Below are 18,669 nucleotides of genomic sequence, written 5' to 3' on the forward strand. Positions count from 1 at the left end.
CATGCCACAGGTGGTCACAGGAGCACAAGGGGAGAAGCAGCATTCTGAGGTTAGGCCGCCCTTAGCTGTTCTCTGTCAGGACCTGCAGATCTAAATAAGTCACCCACCGTGGCTCCCAGCTTCCTTCACACTAAGGCGGGTTATAAGAGAGCTACAGGAGGCAACGTGACTCAGACGACTTGGTGGCAGCTGAGGAACCAGAAGTGAGAGGAGCCGCAGTTGACAGCAACATTCTTTATTGTCAGCTCTTGATACGTTATCATGATTTCATATTTTTTGCTTGTACTGTATGAAAACTTGTGTTGAGGTACAAAAGCCCATTTGTTCGCATCAATCATCAGTGATAGTTCTGGAAGTTTTAGAATAGCTGCTGAGGAATTCACCCCTTTACTGCTAAGGGGTAACAGCTGCTGCTCCTCACTTTGATCACAGATTTTTTTAAGGCTTATTTTTTTCCAGCAACTGTTTGGGCCTACAGCTTCTCTATCAATATTGCAGAAGCACCTCCTCCTCCATTGCAAATCCCCGCAAGGCCATACTGCCCTTGTTTCAGCGCATGGACCATGTGGACAACAATTCTTGCTCCAGACATTCTAGATAAAAGAAAAGAAAAAATTAACATCGTAGTTCGAAGAAGATTCTGAATTGGACTTGCACAAGGTTGTTGGCAGAATATGGCACTGATTCCCTGGAAGGAAACAAAACCAAGAGCATGAAACCAACAGAAGATCCAACAACCCCTTTTGTCTATGTTTAGAAACAACACAGGCTCCTTTTCTGCAGGGACTGCACTTAAAAGGGGAGATTTTATGCCTGCACAGCCACAACCGGCCTTTCTAGGTAAAGGAAATCGCCTCTAAGTACTCTGTGTTATGAAGCATCAATTATCGGAGATCTTTCAAAGAAGGTAATTAATACTAAATCTCTTCCACCAACAACCAAATCAATGCTCATTATTCCTTTCAGTTTCTTCCTTGGCTCCAACTTGACCTGCTGTAATGTGGCGCACTCATCCAGCTCCCGCAAAAGCCGACATCTAAATTCTGTCATACTGTAGAAATCTCCCTTAGAGACAAAGGTCACATTTCATTACCAGAGCTGATATTATGAAGGAGATAACGGCACATCTTGAGGGACTACGGCTCGAGTACAACTTTGTCAGCAAACTTCTGCATTGTGAAATGCTGCTACTGATTCTTCATGTACATCGTGGTTACTCCTCATCTCTATTTAGTAACAGTGCCTCTGTGCAGCCAAAACAGAGCGCTTGTTTACGTACCCAATTGGATGCCCAAGAGAGACAGCGCCACCATTAATGTTTACTTTCTGTGGATCAATACCCAGCATTTTAATATTGGCCAGCACCACAACACTGAAGGCTTCGTTGATTTCCCACATTGCAATGTCTTCTTTTTTCAGGCCCGTCTCACTTAGAATCTAGAAACAGTAATAAAAATGATTCTTGCTGTGAAAGAACTCAGAAGCTGAAGTATTTCATGGAAATAATTAAGACTGTTGTGAAGTCAAACTGCAGACAGCAAGTGAAGTCCCCCCTGCGCTGTCTGCCAAGTGAGAGCACAGAGCTCACATCTCACATCTCAGAAGCACTTTGTCAGACGTGGAAAGAGCAAAACTGAGGTTCTGTAGCACAAACCTGAGTTCTCACAGAAGAAGGAATGGAGATTATTGTATCCCACTGCGATGGCGCAGTAGTAGGAATGCCGCTTTGCAACACCGGGGCCCGGGTTCGAATCCCCTGTGGCGCAAGTGGTAGAAGTGCCGCTCTGCTACACAGAGGCTCGAATCCCGGGGGTTGGACTTGATGATCTCTAAGGTCCCTTCCAACCTCCACGAGACTATGATACTATGATATGATGATATTTATACTAAGTACATCGCCACACATTGCACACTGATACAATACTGCACACAGTTACCTTTAGCTCCTCTCTGGGGTAATCTGTATTTGTATAATCACATTTATTTTGCCTTTTAGTCACAATTGCTTGAAAACCTTAAAAGTGAAAACAAGGCCAAAAGTTGGCAAGAGCAGCATAAAAGAAGATACTGTCAGATACATGAGCAGCCTGTCTCTAAAATCTGCACCCTAACCTTAATCCACTGCAAAACCTATTTGATTTCAGTGCTACTACAGGATGGTGCGCTGAGGACTGCTGCAGTGCTGGGAAGTTTGCTGTCTTTTGCAAAAGCAGCTGTTTAATTCCTACCTTGGGAACAGCGAGCGCAGGTGCAATGGGAAAGTCAATGGGATCAACAGCAGCATCTGCAAAAGCTGTACAAACATTAAGGAAAAAAAAGTCACAAAAGCTGTTTAAATGCCTCGTTTTCACCTAACATTATTTTCATTACTTTGAAGCTGTAAACCCAGGCAAGAGAGAACAATTCTGAATAGAATGGTCACTGAAAATAATCGACATAAAACTCAGTGCCTTATGTGCACAAGATCACAATATTCTCAGGTGTTTATAATTATTCCACATAGGAAACTCTATGATAAAAACCTGCTGCTATGGCACGTGACATCTCCAAGTCCATACTGAGGAGATGCAGTCATAGCACCTACAGCCGTGTGCTCTCTGCTCCATGCACAACAGATAACGGGACAAACAGGGCTGCCAGTCGGGTACACCAGCAGAATATTTTCCACTTCTCCACTCACAGATGAGAAAAGCAAAGCCTTACCAACTATCCGTGCCAGCGGTTTAACTTTCAGTCTCTTGGCTGCCTCCGTAGTCATCAGAACCAAAGCAGCTGCTCCATCATTCAAAGTACTGGCATTGGCAGCCGTGACTGTTCCTAGAAAAGGTAATGTGTTTTAACAGAGGGGAAGATGAGATACCTCAGGTAGATCCTGCAGGCCCGTCAGCCATACAAGGTCTCGATATAACAGCTGCTGCACTGAGATAACCAACAGCTGTTTTTGTAACACTTGTTTAATCAAACCAATTTATCACATGTATTCATAAGCTACATCTCAACAGCAGTTCAGCCCATGCCTTCTGCATCGGCAGTGCTGCCAGCATTAACGCAGAGCTCCAGCACAAACGTGTTTGTTTGTGTTGCAGTGCCAGCTTTGCTTTGGCCAGGTTCCTCAGCTACAGATGCAGGGAGGTGACAGGGCACAACGTGCAGGCACAGCAGGAGCTTACAGCTGTGGTGACCAAAGACAGCTGTCTCAGTCTACTGAAGATGCACAAAACAGAGGTTTTCACTGGGGCGCAGATTCTTCTCATTCTAAGCCAGTTTGTGCTGCTGTGACTTATTTGTAGGACTTTTCTTTATCAGGCATTGAAAAGGTCATTGATTACGGCTGCGTATTCAAGCTCTTGTGAACGGCACTGTTCATTCTGACAGAGCATTCCTGAAGCAAATGATAAGCATTTGATTTAGCAATATTTACCATTTTCTTTCTGGAAGACAGTTTTCAGCTTTGGAACTTTACTAAAATCAACCCGCTTGTATTCCTCATCTTCTGTCACTTCTGTGTCTGGCTTTCCTGAAATTCAGATTCGATTTAGTTTTATGTGTGCAGTCCTTTCTCAAACATTCTAACACAGTACACACATTAAATGTTCTCTAACTTCAACAACTTATTTCAGTAGAAAATGTAAACTTTCTTTTGTTTTCATAAATGCATTTTTGGCATGTGTAAGTAATTCAGACAATCATAGAATGGCCTGGGTTGAAAAGGATCACAAAGATCATCAGTTTCAACCCCCTGCTATGTGCAGGGTCACCAACCACCAGATCAGGCTTCCCAGAGCCACATCCAGCCTGGCCTTGAATGCCTCCAGGGATGGGGCATCCACAGCCTCACTGGGCAACCTGTTCCAGTGCGTCACCACCCTCTGAGTGAAAAACTTCCTCCTAATCTCCTTAATGTCATTTATTCACATCAAATCATTTTTACTTCTTGATGTGCAAATGAAAGGGACAAAGAGCAGATCTTTAAGGTAATTTACAGAGAGATTCAAACACGTAACCAATCTGTTCCACCAGAATTTAGTACACAATCATCCCCTTGAAGATGTTACTGCACGTAACATTAAAGGAAAAGAAATATATAAGCAGATAGAGATGACTGACTGCTGCTCAGCTAGAAGTCTGTGTAACAGCAAGTTCTTTGTATGTGAGATACAAACACATATAAACCCATGTGTGCACATTCCTGAGATCTGCATGTCTAAACAGTGTAACCTGCTCTGAGCGCAGGCCCTGTCACAGCTTTCAAAGGACAAACACAGCTCACTTCACCCCTCCCCCCCTCAATACCTTTCTTAGAGACAGTGACAGGAACGATTTCTTTCTTGAGAATTCCCGAATCCCACGCTGCTTTGCTCTTAGTGTAAGAGCCAATGGCGTACTTGTCCTGCTCCTCTCGTGAAATAGTGAACTTCTTTGCTGTATTCTCAGCACAGTTGCCCTTGAAAAAAAATACAGACATGTTACATCTGGTGTTCCAGGGGATGCAAATGAGAAACGTAACCAATCAGAAACTTCTGCCTTTGGAATAGCACCTTCACATTTAGTACATGTGTTCTGAATGCAGACTGTGATACCACACGAGGGGTTCTCCCAAGTTAAAAAACTGCATGCAGTTCTAAAGGCTGACTAGAGACTGGAGAACACACAGAACTGTGTGTTTGCATCATCTTATGCCATTCTTAGCTTGTCTATGCCAAAAAGCCTCTCAATCAAAAGTCATTTCAGTTGAAATGCATGAGTGGTGTTCAGCCAACAGCAGAGGTAGAATGCACTCTAATAAGATAGTAAGATAATAATAAGATAATAAGATAAGTATAAAGCACACACAGAAGCATTGAAAACAGTCATTATCCTTTCAAACTGTTCCCTCCACATTTACTATCACCATACCAGATCAGTATTTTTCTGGACCCTCCCTCAGTTTTGTCCAATGTATCGTGCTGATGAGCTAAGCAGATCAGCTGACTCAAACCTTCTAACAAAAGGTATGGAATATGTACGTAGGGGGAGGGAAAATAAGCACCGATCTGCTGAAGCAAAGAGGCCATCCCCAAAGGCATCACGCAACCTGACTGCTCCCACCCACTGAGACAGCAAAACCCACCCACAGGTGGAAGAAATCATGTTGTCTCTTTCAACCCCTGCTCCAAGGTATTCAGAGAGAAAAAAAAACGAACACACCGCTTCCCACCCCATTTCAGCCTCCCATCGAGTCTCTCCATTACAGGTACGTTACTCATTTCTAGGTCTGTTAAATGATGCAATATAATAACAAGCAACTTTTTCAAAGCCGTGTGAGGCCAACGGTTGATATTTCAGAACTCTGCAGGAATATTTACCATATGGATATGGTTATAAACATCTGTAAGTCCATCTTTTACGATCAGATCTTCCAGATTAACTCCTCCGTAAGGTGTAGATCCTCTGCTCATCGTATAGGGAACGTTGGACATGCTCTCCATTCCACCAGCAACCATTACATCCTGCTCAAACAAAAGCTGAAGTTATCAATAATGCTGCATGTTCTACATGACTTCATCCAGGAACTGATGCTAACAGATGATTGAGTGGACACTTCATATTTCAAGCAACTCTTGGAGAAAAAGGAATAAAAGGCAACTTTATTCATTTTAAAAGCAAGCAGTGGGGACAAGAGCTGAAGAGAACTAATCCATGCTGACGGAACAGCCAGACCTCTGTCTGGTGCATCACTTTGGAAAGCTGCAAGAGCCACGTCAGCCTCTTGTGCTCCTACTTCAAAAGCTTCCAAGGTCACATCATAAATTATTTTAAGCACTTCATTTTTCTCTAAATTTCTCATTTGTTCTTCATGAGCAGCTCCACATCCTGCGGAACAAGCAGCAGAATCTAAGAGAGCCAATGAGAGACCGAGCTTTAGAATTACCTGAAGCTTCACATAGCATTTGTACATCTCACATGTAAAGAGATGACTTACAGTGAGGGTTTGTCATCTGAAAGCACCAGCGTTTTTATGAAGGATGTTAAAAAAATGACCGCCGAACTGGAATTAGGCTGAACAACTGCTGGTATTTACAAACCAATCTGCTCCTCAAGCTGAGGCAGAACAGACAAAAAAAGCAATGCTACAAGGACCATAAGCAGAACTGCCGTCCCCAGGCTACCACCCACAAAACACATCCTGGGGTGTGAAGAGTTGCTGTCCTTAATGGCATGGCTTTTTTAAGATAGATAATCAAAGGAAAAATGCAAACGTAGCAGCATTATTCTTGGAGAGTCCAGCATTGCTGTTAATACAACTGCTACAGATACTTGACATGGAAAAAGTAGTAGCTTGGTCTTTCAGTACAGGCTTGGAAAAAGAATGACTTAGTTCAGAATAGATTTTAAACTAAATCCAGAACGGCAGCATGTAGTAACAAAGAAAACATAGCCAAGGAGGCTGGAAACAAACTAGAAAGGCAGTAACCTGGAAAGGCAGTGATAGACCAGAGGAACAGGAGTCCCTGGCATTTCTACTCCATCAGGCAAAAGACTTGGAGCTAAGGCAACAATTTATATAGTCCTTAATGTGCGCTGACTCAAGCCTCTGGGAACTGTCACACGCTCACACCACAAATATCTCCCAACCCCAACCCACAGCCAGGAAAAAAGAACAAAACTCATCCAGAAAAGCCACAGCGTGGAGCTCTGAGGGTGTAATGGGCAGCTGTCAGCACGTGCTGAGCCGGTCAGCACTGCACATCTCAGGGCTGAGCTGAAAAGTCCACTTCTCTTCAGAGCACCCAACAAACAAACCCAGCGAGCGACTGCTCCAATGGACTCAGCAGATGTCAGCTACTAAATCCAAGCAGAGCTGTTTGCACAGAAGAGCTGGACCTGATTCAAAGTCCAGTGAAAAGCCTTGCACCGGGCGCAGCAGGCACTGGGTGAAGTGTCATTCTCTGCATTGCTTAGGCCTTGCTACAAGTGGTTGCCCAACTGAAAAACACTGCTCTTTTCACATGGGGGATGAGAAAATCAAATATTTTTACTTTTGCTCCTGGATAAACAAGATATATAATTATTAAGTATAATTCTCACTTAGGAGCCATTGATTTCGTCAACTAAAAATACGCCTTGAACTGACAATATCTTTACTTCAGAGAATCTTAGAATACAGTGGACAGAGATGAGTAATTCTCCTCCATTCAGCTCCTGAATGAAAACATGATTCAGCAACAACAGAGAGTTTCAGGCTTTTCTGTTGTTCTCTGAGAGGCTGAAACAACTTTAACACACTTAGAAACAGCACTGCTTTAACATGTGAAATTACTTCAGTTAAGTGATAAAAGTACTTGAAAGTCAAGATGAGATCCCTTCCAACAAACACTGAGTTCAGTTCTTGATTTTTTTCGGATGAGAAAGCCTGAAAAATTCCCTAAGTTTTATGGGGAAGGCAGTAGAGAGGATTTGTATACAAAATAAATCCACCTTATTGGCCCAGCTCTGAAAATAAATCTGACAGGTCACACACTACGATGCCTTTTCTTTGTCTGCTTCAAACCAAAATGTATTTAAATTACTGTCAAATCAAGGTTGCGTAACCTAAGCAAACCTCAATAATTAGCTTCATTATTGCAAGTCAAAACAGAATCCCAAATCCAAGACCACAGCCATCTCAGGACAGGATCCACAAGGTCAGCTGTGCATCCCTTCCATAGAGCAGCACTGACACCACATACCTGGCTGCCACACATCAGGCTCTGGGCTGCCATCATGATCGATTTCATTCCTGAAGCGCAGACCTTGTTGACAGTTGTAGTATCAGTGGAGATGGGTAAACCTAAGTCAGGTAAGTTGTACAAACAACTGCATTATTTAAAGGGTGAACATTAGATTGGTGTTTCAACAATATTTCATATGGGACCGATGCTACTTTAGCCAGAGGGTCCAGCTCGGGCAGTTTATCTACCCTCACCCCTCGTTACTGTCCTTGGAGATTGCTGTTGCTTCTCCCCTTCAGGCAACAGACTTGAGTGGTAAGATGGGAAGCAAGTGAAGAACTGGACATAAGAAGATCACTGAGAACATCCATCATCAGTACAAAGTGGTTTCAGCCTCTCCAGGTTCTGCAAACGCTGCAGGCAATAACATCCATTGTGCACACGACAAGTGATAGCTGAGCATACACCACATAGTGGTGTAACACTACAGCACAGAGCGAGCCTTCAGCCTGCATGGGAACAAGTGTGCAGCCTGTCCTGCAGGGTGGCTGGGCACCTCCCTGCTCTAACTCATACCTCAGTCATCTACAATTGCATTAGCAGCCATCCATCTGAAGAAAAGACCACCTTTAAACCCAGAACTGACACAATGCATACCTGCACCCAGCACCGCCTGTCTTGCTGGAGCTTGCCCTTGTCCGGCCTGCAGGACATTACCCATATACACTTCTTTCACTTCTTCTGCAGGGATACCTAGAAAACAAGTGTGGTTTGATTGCGGATTCTTTGCACAGAAGATATAATTACCTGCTATGAACCTTCCCATTAAAGTTTCCTATAGAAAAGAGATAAAACATGCCACGTTAAGTACTGGAATATTCTCCCCAGGGAGGTGGTTGAATCGCCATCCCCGGTCGTGTTTAAGAGCCATTTGGATGTGGTGCTCAGGGATATTATTTAGCAGAGAGTTGTTAAAGTTAGGGCACTATGGTTAGGCTGTGGTTGGACTTGATGATGTTCAAGGTCTTTTCCAACCTGAGTAATTCTATGATTCTATGATGTCCAAACTGTATGCTAAAAGCATTCCAGATCTCTATCCTCATACTCACAGAGCACACTGAACTGGGGACCTCACATCAGAATTCCCTCACCTGCTCACAGATCAAGGTAAGTAAAGCCAACATGCCCAACTCTCACCAGTCACCTGATCAACAAAATTGTCGTGGATGGTTAAACGCACAGAACTTCCTATTTGTGACAACGATGTCCAAAGAAACAGCCCTGTTTGTTTAATACTGATTTAAAGCTATGGATAGTCTCACAAGGGCGTCAGAGGAGTGCCATGTCAAAACAGGACTCCTGGTTTGAGCAACAAGCAGCCTTCGTATCAGCTTCGGTGTGTCGTAACTACACCCAGACAAGCAATCAGCATGTTCTATGCAGTTGGGAACACCACTGACATTCCTAAGTAACATCCTGCTCTTCGAAGCAGCATTTACAGATGGAAGCAGAGTCCAACGGGCACCTTAAATACCATTTACAGATTAAAGCCTTAAAAGTGCTACGGGGGAGGGGGAGGAACACCAACACCAACAGAGAAGTCTATTTTACCAAGCAGCTTCAAAACAAACGACACAGACCGATAACGTTCAGAGCTGTCGGAGGTTTTCTCATTCAAACACATTGACATGTACCTGCTCTGTCAATTGCTCCTTTAATCGCAATGGAACCCAGTTTAGTGGCTGGCAATGATGAAAGAGAGCCTTGGAAAGATCCAATGGGTGTCCTTGCAGCACTTGCTATAACCACTTCCTAAAAGGACAAGCACAAAATAAAAGTCAAGGTATCTTTACACACGCACACATACCCCAATTTACTTATGTACTTATTTATTTAAAGTTCATCCTTTTACTCTTTCATTCATGTCACAGCTCCCCCTTTTATTCAATAAGCAGCACGGAGCACCAAAACTATATTCACTGGTGCATTGCAGCACGAAGAACAAAGACAAGGAATTTGGGACCTGTGCACCATTGCGGGGATACGACCTTGTCGGGATGGCAGAGTGTGACAGGATGGCTCTGAGGGCTGCAGTGATACAGGCTCCCTAGGAAGGACAGGCTCGGCAGACGAGGTAGAGCTGCTCTTTATATGAGGGAACAGTTGGAATGCATGGAGCTCTGCCTTGGGATGGGTGATGCCTGAAGGAATCCCAGGGCTTGGAGGAAAGAGGGGCCCAAGCTGGAAAGGGCTGAGCTACTGAATGCCTCCTTCACCTCAGCCTCCACCAGCAAGGCTGCCCTTTGGGAACCCCGGGTCCTAGAGAGCAGGTTAAAAGGCTGAAGAGAGGAAGATGCACCTTTGGTGTTTCCACCAAATCAGCTCAGGGAATACTTGAGCCAGCTGGACACGCCTAAGCTCATAGGCCCTGGTGGGACACAGCCACAAGTGCTGAGGAAGCTGGCTGCTGTCAGTGTAACTTCACTCTCAAAGGACTTTGAATGGTCACAACAAATGGGAGAGATACCTCCCACCCTCGAAGAGGCTGCAGGGAACTACACACCAGTCAGCCTCGGCTTGATACCCGGGAAGGTGATGGCACAGCTCATTCTGGAAACCATTCCCAGACCCATAAACAACAACAACATTATCAGTCAGAACAGATTCACCAAGGGGAAGGCACGCTTAACCAATGTGATAAACCTTGGTGATGACATCACAAGCCTGAGGGATGCAGTGGGAGCAGCAGATATTGTCTATGTGAACTTCAGTAAGGTGTCTGACACCATCCCCTTAAGGCCCTCATAGAGGAGCTGGTGATGTACGAGCTGGATGGGCAGACAGTTGGGTCCATAAAGGCTAAAAGTCTGGGACCAGAAAGTGGTGATCAGTGGCACTGATCTCCGGTTGGAGATCAGTAAGTAGCCTCTGCTCAGCACTGATGAGGCCACATGAGAAATACCAGGCCCAGTTCTCAGTCTCCCAGTATGAGACACGGAAAGAGACCAGTGGAATCCCCTTTGGCCACATCTTTGACTCAATCCCACTGATGTATAAAGGCACTGTAACAAACGCCTGGGAGTTAAATACTGCTGTGCTGACATGGTCTGCACACTGTGGAAGGTACTGTCACTACAATTTAATGAACCTTTACACTTAGTGAGTTAATAGGCCTTGGAAGACCAAGCATCTCACCAGGCATTGTCAGAACACCATCAGATTAAAGATGTGTAAGCTGTAGTTTAAGCCCTGCGGTGACATTAGACTTCACACTTGGTAGCCTCTCAAAACAGATTTAGTATTGTTTTGCTGCTTGGCTTCAATGTGACATCACTGTGTCTACTGATTAACCCTGTTGGAGCAGCACAAGGGCCTGGCAGCAGAAAGATGAGCAGCCAGTGCTATGGACAGCCAGACTGAGCCGGACAGCTCCTGATAAGAACCAGCAAGTGTCTCCAGCTGCACCAACAGGCAGACAGACCCTTAAGCAGCAGACACAGCACTGACCTGCAGCTCCACGGAACGTCACACTTACATTTAAGGTGCGCTGAGACGCGTAGCCACGGCTCGTGTACTTCAGAGCCTGAAAAACAAGCACATGCTCAGAACAACACCAAGAGAATCACAGAATCACAGAATGACCCGGGTTGGAAGGGACCTCAAGGATCATGTAGTTCCAACCCCCTGCCTGGCAGGGCCACCAAACATACACATTTACTAGATCAGGTTGCCCAGGGCCCCCTCCAACCTGGTCTTTTAGAGAAACAAAGCCCGGGGCCGTTTGCCCAACACCTGGGCACAGCACGGCGCCCTGCCCGGCTCTGAGGCCGCCACACGATCGCGGTGACACCCGGCGGTGCCGGTTCCCCTCACACAGCGCAGCGCAGCCCCACAGCGGGGCCCACGCGGAGCCCGCCCGGCACCGTGACCTTGGCCGTGCCGCCGCAGCCCCGCACCGCGCCGGGCGTGCGAAATAAGGATCGAGGACGGATCCCCCCGTTCCATCGCCGGCCGCCCCGCCCCGCTCACCCTCAGCAGCCCGGCCGCCGCCGCTCCCCGCTGTGCCAGCATCGCCACGGCCGCCATCTGCTCCTGCTCCTGCCGTCACCTTCACCGCCGCCCCGCCCGCAGCGGCCGCGCGCCGTCACCTCCCCGCTCCCCATTGGTAGAAGGGCTGAAGGCGGGACTAGTTGCGGCCTTGCTATTGGCTGAGCTCGAAGCCGGCCCGCGCTGTCACACGCCGCCTGCCCGCCCAGCCCTCTCTCCACAGCCGGGACGGGCCGTGCGGGTGTCGCGTCGTGTCGCGGCCCATCGCGCCGCCCCTCGGAGCCCCATGGTGGGCAGTTCTTATTTCCTCGGTGTTCGAAAGCCGCTGGACAAGAGGTGAGAGCCGGATGGGAGCAGCACAGGCCGCAGGTGTGGGCGGGGAACGTCTGCAGAGAGTGGATGGCAACAAGGATGGATGGGGCCTGGAGCGTCTCCCTCAAGGCTGAGGGACTAGGGGGGGACGACGACGACACTGTTTTTGTGGGGATCTGGCTTTGCACCGGTAAAGATTGCAAAGCCAGATCATAAGGATATGATTTAACTGGTAAGTATTGGTGATGGTTGGACTGGATGATCTTCTAGGTCTTTTCCAACATTGATAATTCTGTGATCGTGTATCCTTGAAGCAGCACTGAATGCACACTGGGACCGTTTCCACACACAGTGGAATTTCCACAAGGAAATCCTCAGCAGAAGCTCTCGGTCTGTTCTTCATCCCCTCATGCTGCAGCCCACTGGGATTCTGCCAGCTGTGCCAAATGTAACACAGTGGGGCCAGCGCTGATGTTCTCTCACCTGGAAGAGCACCTGGACCCTCAAACATACTGATTAAAATACCATTTATTGGCACTTGCACGAGAAAAAAGGAGGGTACAGATAATCTCATGTCCCTTAGGATGCTGGGAACCCCAACCTGTACAGAAACCTCCAGCCAGGGAAGGACAGGTGCTTTTGAAGTAAAACAAAGTCACAGAATCACAGAATTATCAAGGTTGGAAAAGACCTAGATCATCTGGTCCAACCATTACCAATACTTCCCAGCTAAATCATATTCCTCAACACAACATCCAAATGTTTCTTGAACACTCCCATGGTCGGTGACTCCACAACCTCCCTGGGCAGTGCATTCCAATGCCTGACTACCCTTTCTGAGAAGTAATACTTCCTAATGTCCAGCCTGAATCTCCCCTGGTGCAGCTTAAAACCATTCCCTCTAGTTCTATCATCAATTACACGAGAGAAGAGGCCAACCCCCAGCTCACTACAACCTCCCTCCAGGAAGTTATAGAGAGTCAAAAGTGAGTCTCAAGCTGCAGAACTCCAGCACACGGAGAAGCCATGTAAAGAAAAAGGAAACATCTCTGCAGAGCACGTACTTCAGAATACAAAGCTTTTAACATCAAAAAACGCAGGAAGAACCTTCAGTGGGCCAAACCAAAGAGTCATCTGAGTCAGCTCCCCCACGTGCCTGGGGATGCAGCTGGTGCAGCGTCCCTGTGGCAGCTTGGGCTGCACTTTCCCCTGGGAAGCAGGAGGGTAAATAAACAGAATGTTTACATACAGGCTCCCTGCCCTGACCCCACATGGAGCTGCAGGACCACGGCCGTACCAGCTGCCTCCTGACCCAGCCCAGTGGGCATCACATTGTGGGGAAGGAGAAAAGCCTTTTGCCTATGGGATATCAGCGGCTGCAAGGATTCAACAGGGGACAGCAGGCACTAGTAAAGGTGCTTTCCAGCATTTTATGGCTTTGGTCCTGTGAAACTCACACATCCTCTTCTTCCTCCCCCTGCACTTGTTGCTTTCTCCAGTCAGCTGATTATTTCCTTTCCCCCCCTCCCCTCCTTTCTCCCTTAGCTCTTTTTCTCTAGGAAAGCCTATGCACTGCTCAGAGAGGTTGCCATGCTAAGCAAAGTCAAAGATAAAGCCAAGTACTACATTTATCAGAAGACTGAAGAAGGTTTGAAGCCTTCCACATTTAAATCACTGATCATACCTAAGCTGTGATCATGTGAAGTCATTGTGAAAGCTCTGCCAATAGGAACTGCTAAGTCAATAATTGCCACGTGGACTGAAGAGTCAATTAAAAAAAACCCTATTTATTCCATACAAACAAACCTTTGCACATACCAGAAAGCACAAAACATTGGGTGCACTAGAAGAAATAAAGCTGAAAAGTAAGAATAGAATTCCCATTGAAATAGAAGGACAATGAGAGAAGCCATCACAGAAGAAGCACAGCTTGGAGCAGCCAGCCCTTCCCACACCATTTGCTTGGTGTAGAACAAGGCACCACCAGTCCCAGCAATATGGTGATGGCACCGTGAATGTTCAGTGATGGCCATTTAAGTCATCACAGAGACTTCAGTTCCTGAAGGCCCTGACAAGAAGGGATCTTTATTATCGTATTAGATCTTTATTAGCTGTCTCTCCTCCCTCACCCCACTTCTTTTGCTTTTTATTTCCTAAGCATACACTGATCAAAACAGACCTTAGACTGATTTTTTTAGGAGCAGCTCACTCTTGCCTGAACTAGACTTAAACCTTCAGCAGGAGAAAGAGACCAAAATATCTTGCTGATACATGCGTAGTCTTTTATATTACATTTTTATTTTGCAAGAAAATAAATTATACAACTTAAAAAATAAAATTCAAAAATTAAGCAGTACATCAAAATAGTTCAGCTGGACTGCCATACAGAACTACCACCATTCCAAACTGTACAGCGTTATCACCTCGGGAGTGGCACACATTCAGAACTGTAAATACCGTACGCGGATAGATATTACAACTCAGGAACTCAAGTTTGCTCAACACTCCAGACTACATATAGTGTATATGACAGGAAAGCTTTCGTGTATTGTTTATTTCAGAAATCTGACCTCCAAGGGTTACAAAGATAGCATCCCAGTCATCCAGATGAAAATAGAAAAGAGTTTGAGTTTAAGATAGCAAATCGTTCTGTAAAACTATCAAATCTTTTTGCCAATTGTATTGTCAAAATGCGCCCTTTGCAGGACAATGGCATCCCAACGCAAATCAATGCAACATGTGAACATTCGATGCGTTTAGATTAAGTTCATAAAGGTGGAAACAGGAAAGTCACATTTCCTTTTGGAAACGCAACTGTGTTATGGTCATAACAAACGAATGAAAGATGAACAAAAATAGGAGCTAGGAACGCCAACTGTGGAAAGAGGAAAATGGAAGACTTCAGAATTGAAACCGAGATCCTCATCATGTTGTTGGGACAGAGAAGGTTTTAACAGTATTCCTTAATTAAACCCATGAAGAGCGATTCCCCCCCTCCCCCCAGCCTCATCTACAACAGGCTTTCTCCATAGCCGTTCACCGTGGCAGTGTGTGTGGCAACATGCTCCTCAGATGCAGCACCTCTTTTAAGCAAGGTCTTTGGACATGTGAATTCATAGCTAAAAACTGTAGCCTTAAAAGTGCGTTGTTGCCATATTGCAAGTGAAGAATAGATCATTTTCATTCAGAGCTGAACTCTGCCGTCCCCAAGAGAACATTCACCCCAGCTACCTCCCTGTGCCCAGCTGATACGAGTCTAAGTGCATACTGGTGAAAGTGACCTGATGAAGGATGCTAAACACGATTCTGCATCTGTAACAAATTTGCTGGTGTGATTCTCAGATTTAATAAAAAACCAACATCCATTTTCGGCAAGTATTTAAAGAAAAATGACCATGTTGTAGGCACATTACCAACTGTATTTCCACATCCCAGGTGTTGAGAAGTACATGGTAACTTTGAGTTTATACTATTTCAAACTTATGAGTTGAAGGAAAACACAGTTTGTTAGATTTTAACAACCTGCTGCTTTCTGCACGCGCTCCAGCTTCCTGAATGATTGCATATAAGACGCTCTCAACTCCTCTCAACCTAAGTCAATGGCTTCAGAAGCTGCATTACCCAGTGCTCCTTCTGTGTGTTCCTCTGTGGTAAAGGGTTGGAATTTCTTACGGTGGAGGCTGTGCTCAGACTGGTATGTTTACAGCTCTGGGTTGTCAGTTTATCCCAACTGTCTCAAGTGAGCACTTACTGAAATTTACCTTTCCAATACTGAAACTCCCGTAGCACAAGGATTTTATTAGAATTTTGTTTCCTATCATTGGAATAGTTTTAGTGGCTAATTACACAGTGCACCACTTGCTTTTGATTCTGAATAGCAACACCATAGGAGACGAAAAAAAATGCATTATTTTTCAACAGCATTTACTGTTTTTAATCAGTAAAAGCATCGAGCTTAATTTGTAATGTGTAAATGCTAATTTGCCAGGTCTCAGTGTCTCTCCATCTCTTCTTGTTCATGAAACCTCTGGCACTGCAAATTTCTCAGTCAAATAGAGGACCAATACACACCATATGCAGGCAGTCACGATGGCATTTATATTAATAAGCAGACCAAGCAGCTTGTTTAAGGGGGCAAACAGCCACTCTCGTAGTGAGTTTGCTTTCAAACCACTCTTATTTCACCCTTTACTGCAACCACGTAAAAATAAACTCCTCCTCTTAATAGAAGGTTTTCCTTTTTGACTCATGTCAATCCTATCCTCCACCCTCTTCCAATCATTTGAGAAGACCTTGAGATATTGTATTTGAACTGGTAAAATAAAAAGAACGCACACTTGCAATTTATATACGAATATTCATACAGAACTGAGAAAGGCTCAACTTACCTTTTGTCCCAAGACAGGCACTCTGCTCCACTGATTCCTATTACAGCCCAGGACACATTGGGACATTTCAGAGTAGCAGAGGCAAGCATTGCCAAACAACTACTTCAGATGATTGCAAACAGAAAAGGTAACATTAAGAAATTGAAATTCCTGGTGCAATGTTGGCACTCTCTCCACATATATCTCACAAGGTGTTTTTCCTAAGCTTTTCACCATTTCTGTTAGAATTGTATTTCCCATTCTGACACTTTCAAAATGAAAAGCAGAGCATTTGTTTGTCACAGATGTTGACTTTTCAAGGAACAAAACAGCCAACGTATGATTAACCTTACATCCATCCATACAGAGAGAGCTACCAGTGAGGAATTGATGCAGGGATCTTTGAGCGTTACCTCCTTTCTGAGAATCTGTGCATCAATTGCTCTTTAATGCATTCGGATATACAGCATACTTAAATATCTGGCATACAAATATTAAATGTATAAGGAAATACACTTAATATTTCTGTTCACTATAACAGACCCATCTATGGAAACTGTTTTTATAGTGGAATATCATTCAAGAAAGCTTTGCCTTCTCAAAAAGGATTGTACCAAATCGTCTGTCCAAATAAAGTAACAAATAATGTATATCCACTTCTTTACAGAAAACAATTTAAAAACAACCATCTCTTGTTTGGAGAAAAGTATCACCCATGAGTTGGAATTGTTTTTATGTCACTTATGTGTCAAATATTAAAATCCAGTTACTAGATTGAAGCACTGCTCTAGCCAACAGATTTTAATGATAACAAATATATATCAGTTTGTGAGGCATGTGTCTCTCAAATGTTATTACAAAAAGGATCAAAGGTGGACAGTACATGACTCTGCTGATCCAGAACACAAAAGTGAAAGTGCTACTTCTAGTCCTAATTGCATTAAAAAAAGAAAACAACAACAAAAACCAAAACAAAACTAGTAGCAGTTCCTCAGTGCATGAATATTTGAATATTTTTCCTTGTGCAAGTACTGGTCATCTAAAAACCCAAACCTGTATTCTTCCTGGTGGGTGTAAGTCAAATCTACTTTTAAAAGTTCACAACGGGCTCTTCATGAATGCAGGTTTCCCACAAAACAGCATGCTGTTAAAAGTGTGCAACATGAAGGGAATGCCATCATGCTAGCTGAATGAGATTGGCAAAATAGAGTCCTCTTTAAGGTAAGGCAGGGATTTTAATACGTAATGAAAGTCAAAACAGGTCCTTCTGCAGCACAAACTGTTGCAGCTGTCTGTCCAAGCACCCTTCTGTTTATGTTCTCAGCAGCTCACAGAGTCCTCGCATTATGCCATATATATGAAGGTGTTGATATCCGACTCATCTCTTCTGATATATTTGTGCTCTATAAGCCATTCAATTTGCTCTTTTATCATTTTCTTTTGTGGTAAGAACATGTTTTTCAATATTTCTACCAGTTCAGTCTGAAGTTGGGCATTAGTAATTTTCTTCCTCATTTTCATTATTTGGATGATAGCCTCCTGGTGGGGAATGAGAGAAAAAACATTCTGAAATGTCTGGTGGAAACCACAAAGCGAACACAGCTTTAACAGGGGACTCCTGGTACAGCAAGGAAATATTCTTCCTCAAAAATCAAATATAAGAATTATTTTGCCATCGTAAATACTGCACTTAAGACACACCCCAATTCAAATGAGGCAAGGCCAACATCTGCTCTTGCTTATATATTCCTGAAGTGAGGGCCAAACCTTTACCCACTTGAAAACAAGACACGCTCTGATTACAGCATTCCACCTTTGTGAATTACAGCCAGTTGCCCATGTTCATTATCATGATTAAACTTGAGAATAAAACAGTACAAAGATCTCCTGTGAGTTTCTATACCCCCATGCTTACAACGAAGAACAAAGTAAATAAAAAATGCTAAAAAGAAAACAAATAACACGATAAGAACACGTTTTACTTGCAAGGTCAAACCACGGAGTTTGTTATCTTCCAGGTTGTGACCAAGAACTCGGTAGAACTCAAACCAAAGGAAACTGCGTACAAAAGGCTAATTTAGGATATGCTCACAGCATGACTGAAGTTATAAATCCATGAAGTAAATGGCTTTGAATTTGGCATTAACGAGGTATTAAGTGTAAGCCACAATTCCTAAGCCTAAGTAGATCCTGAACTGTCTTCACAAAGAAGATGATAAAGCAACAGAATGGAACACTGACAAGATGCACAA

At 44.4% G+C, this 18,669-nt stretch overlaps 2 protein-coding genes and 1 long non-coding RNA gene across 7 annotated transcripts in view; 1 reads left to right on the plus strand and 2 right to left on the minus strand.

The window, feature by feature from the left end:
* Nucleotides 1-219: 219 nt before the first annotated feature.
* On the minus strand, nt 220-11,803 carry ACAT1 (acetyl-CoA acetyltransferase 1). Its single transcript, XM_015852237.3, has 12 exons — nt 11,721-11,803; nt 11,227-11,274; nt 9,386-9,503; nt 8,349-8,444; nt 7,710-7,810; nt 5,346-5,489; nt 4,294-4,444; nt 3,422-3,517; nt 2,704-2,817; nt 2,229-2,293; nt 1,280-1,437; nt 220-593 (listed from the first exon to the last, which is right to left on the minus strand). Exons 1-12 carry the CDS (start codon nt 11,775-11,777, stop codon nt 473-475), a joined length of 1,269 nt encoding a protein of 422 aa, XP_015707723.2. The 5' UTR covers nt 11,778-11,803; the 3' UTR covers nt 220-472.
* Nucleotides 11,804-11,879: 76 nt separating this feature from the next.
* On the plus strand, nt 11,880-18,298 carry LOC107308372 (uncharacterized). 2 transcript variants are annotated; one of them, XR_014942221.1, is made up of 3 exons: nt 11,927-12,074; nt 13,302-13,465; nt 13,596-14,769. It is a non-coding gene; the product is annotated as an uncharacterized LOC107308372 (long non-coding RNA). The 2 variants fall into 2 exon arrangements; XR_004305977.2 differs by lacking the exon at nt 13,302-13,465 and having other exon boundaries at nt 11,880-12,074; nt 13,596-18,298.
* CUL5 (cullin 5) overlaps nt 14,327-18,669 on the minus strand; it is a 38,234-nt gene continuing 33,891 nt past the window's right edge. For 3 of the 4 annotated variants that reach the window (XR_001552777.2, XM_015852236.2, XM_085536432.1), the window contains one exon: nt 14,327-17,956. Coding sequence is in view for 2 of the 4 variants with exons in the window: in XM_015852236.2 (XP_015707722.1) it covers nt 17,762-17,956 (195 nt within the window). In the remaining 2 variants the exon portion in view is untranslated. The remainder of the gene's footprint in view (nt 17,957-18,669) is intronic. The other variant, XR_014942220.1, reaches the window with a different exon arrangement.

Source organism: Coturnix japonica, chromosome 1 (genome assembly GCF_054131305.1).
Source record: "Coturnix japonica strain WE chromosome 1, WE-NBRP24, whole genome shotgun sequence".
Taxonomy (NCBI): domain Eukaryota; kingdom Metazoa; phylum Chordata; class Aves; order Galliformes; family Phasianidae; genus Coturnix; species Coturnix japonica.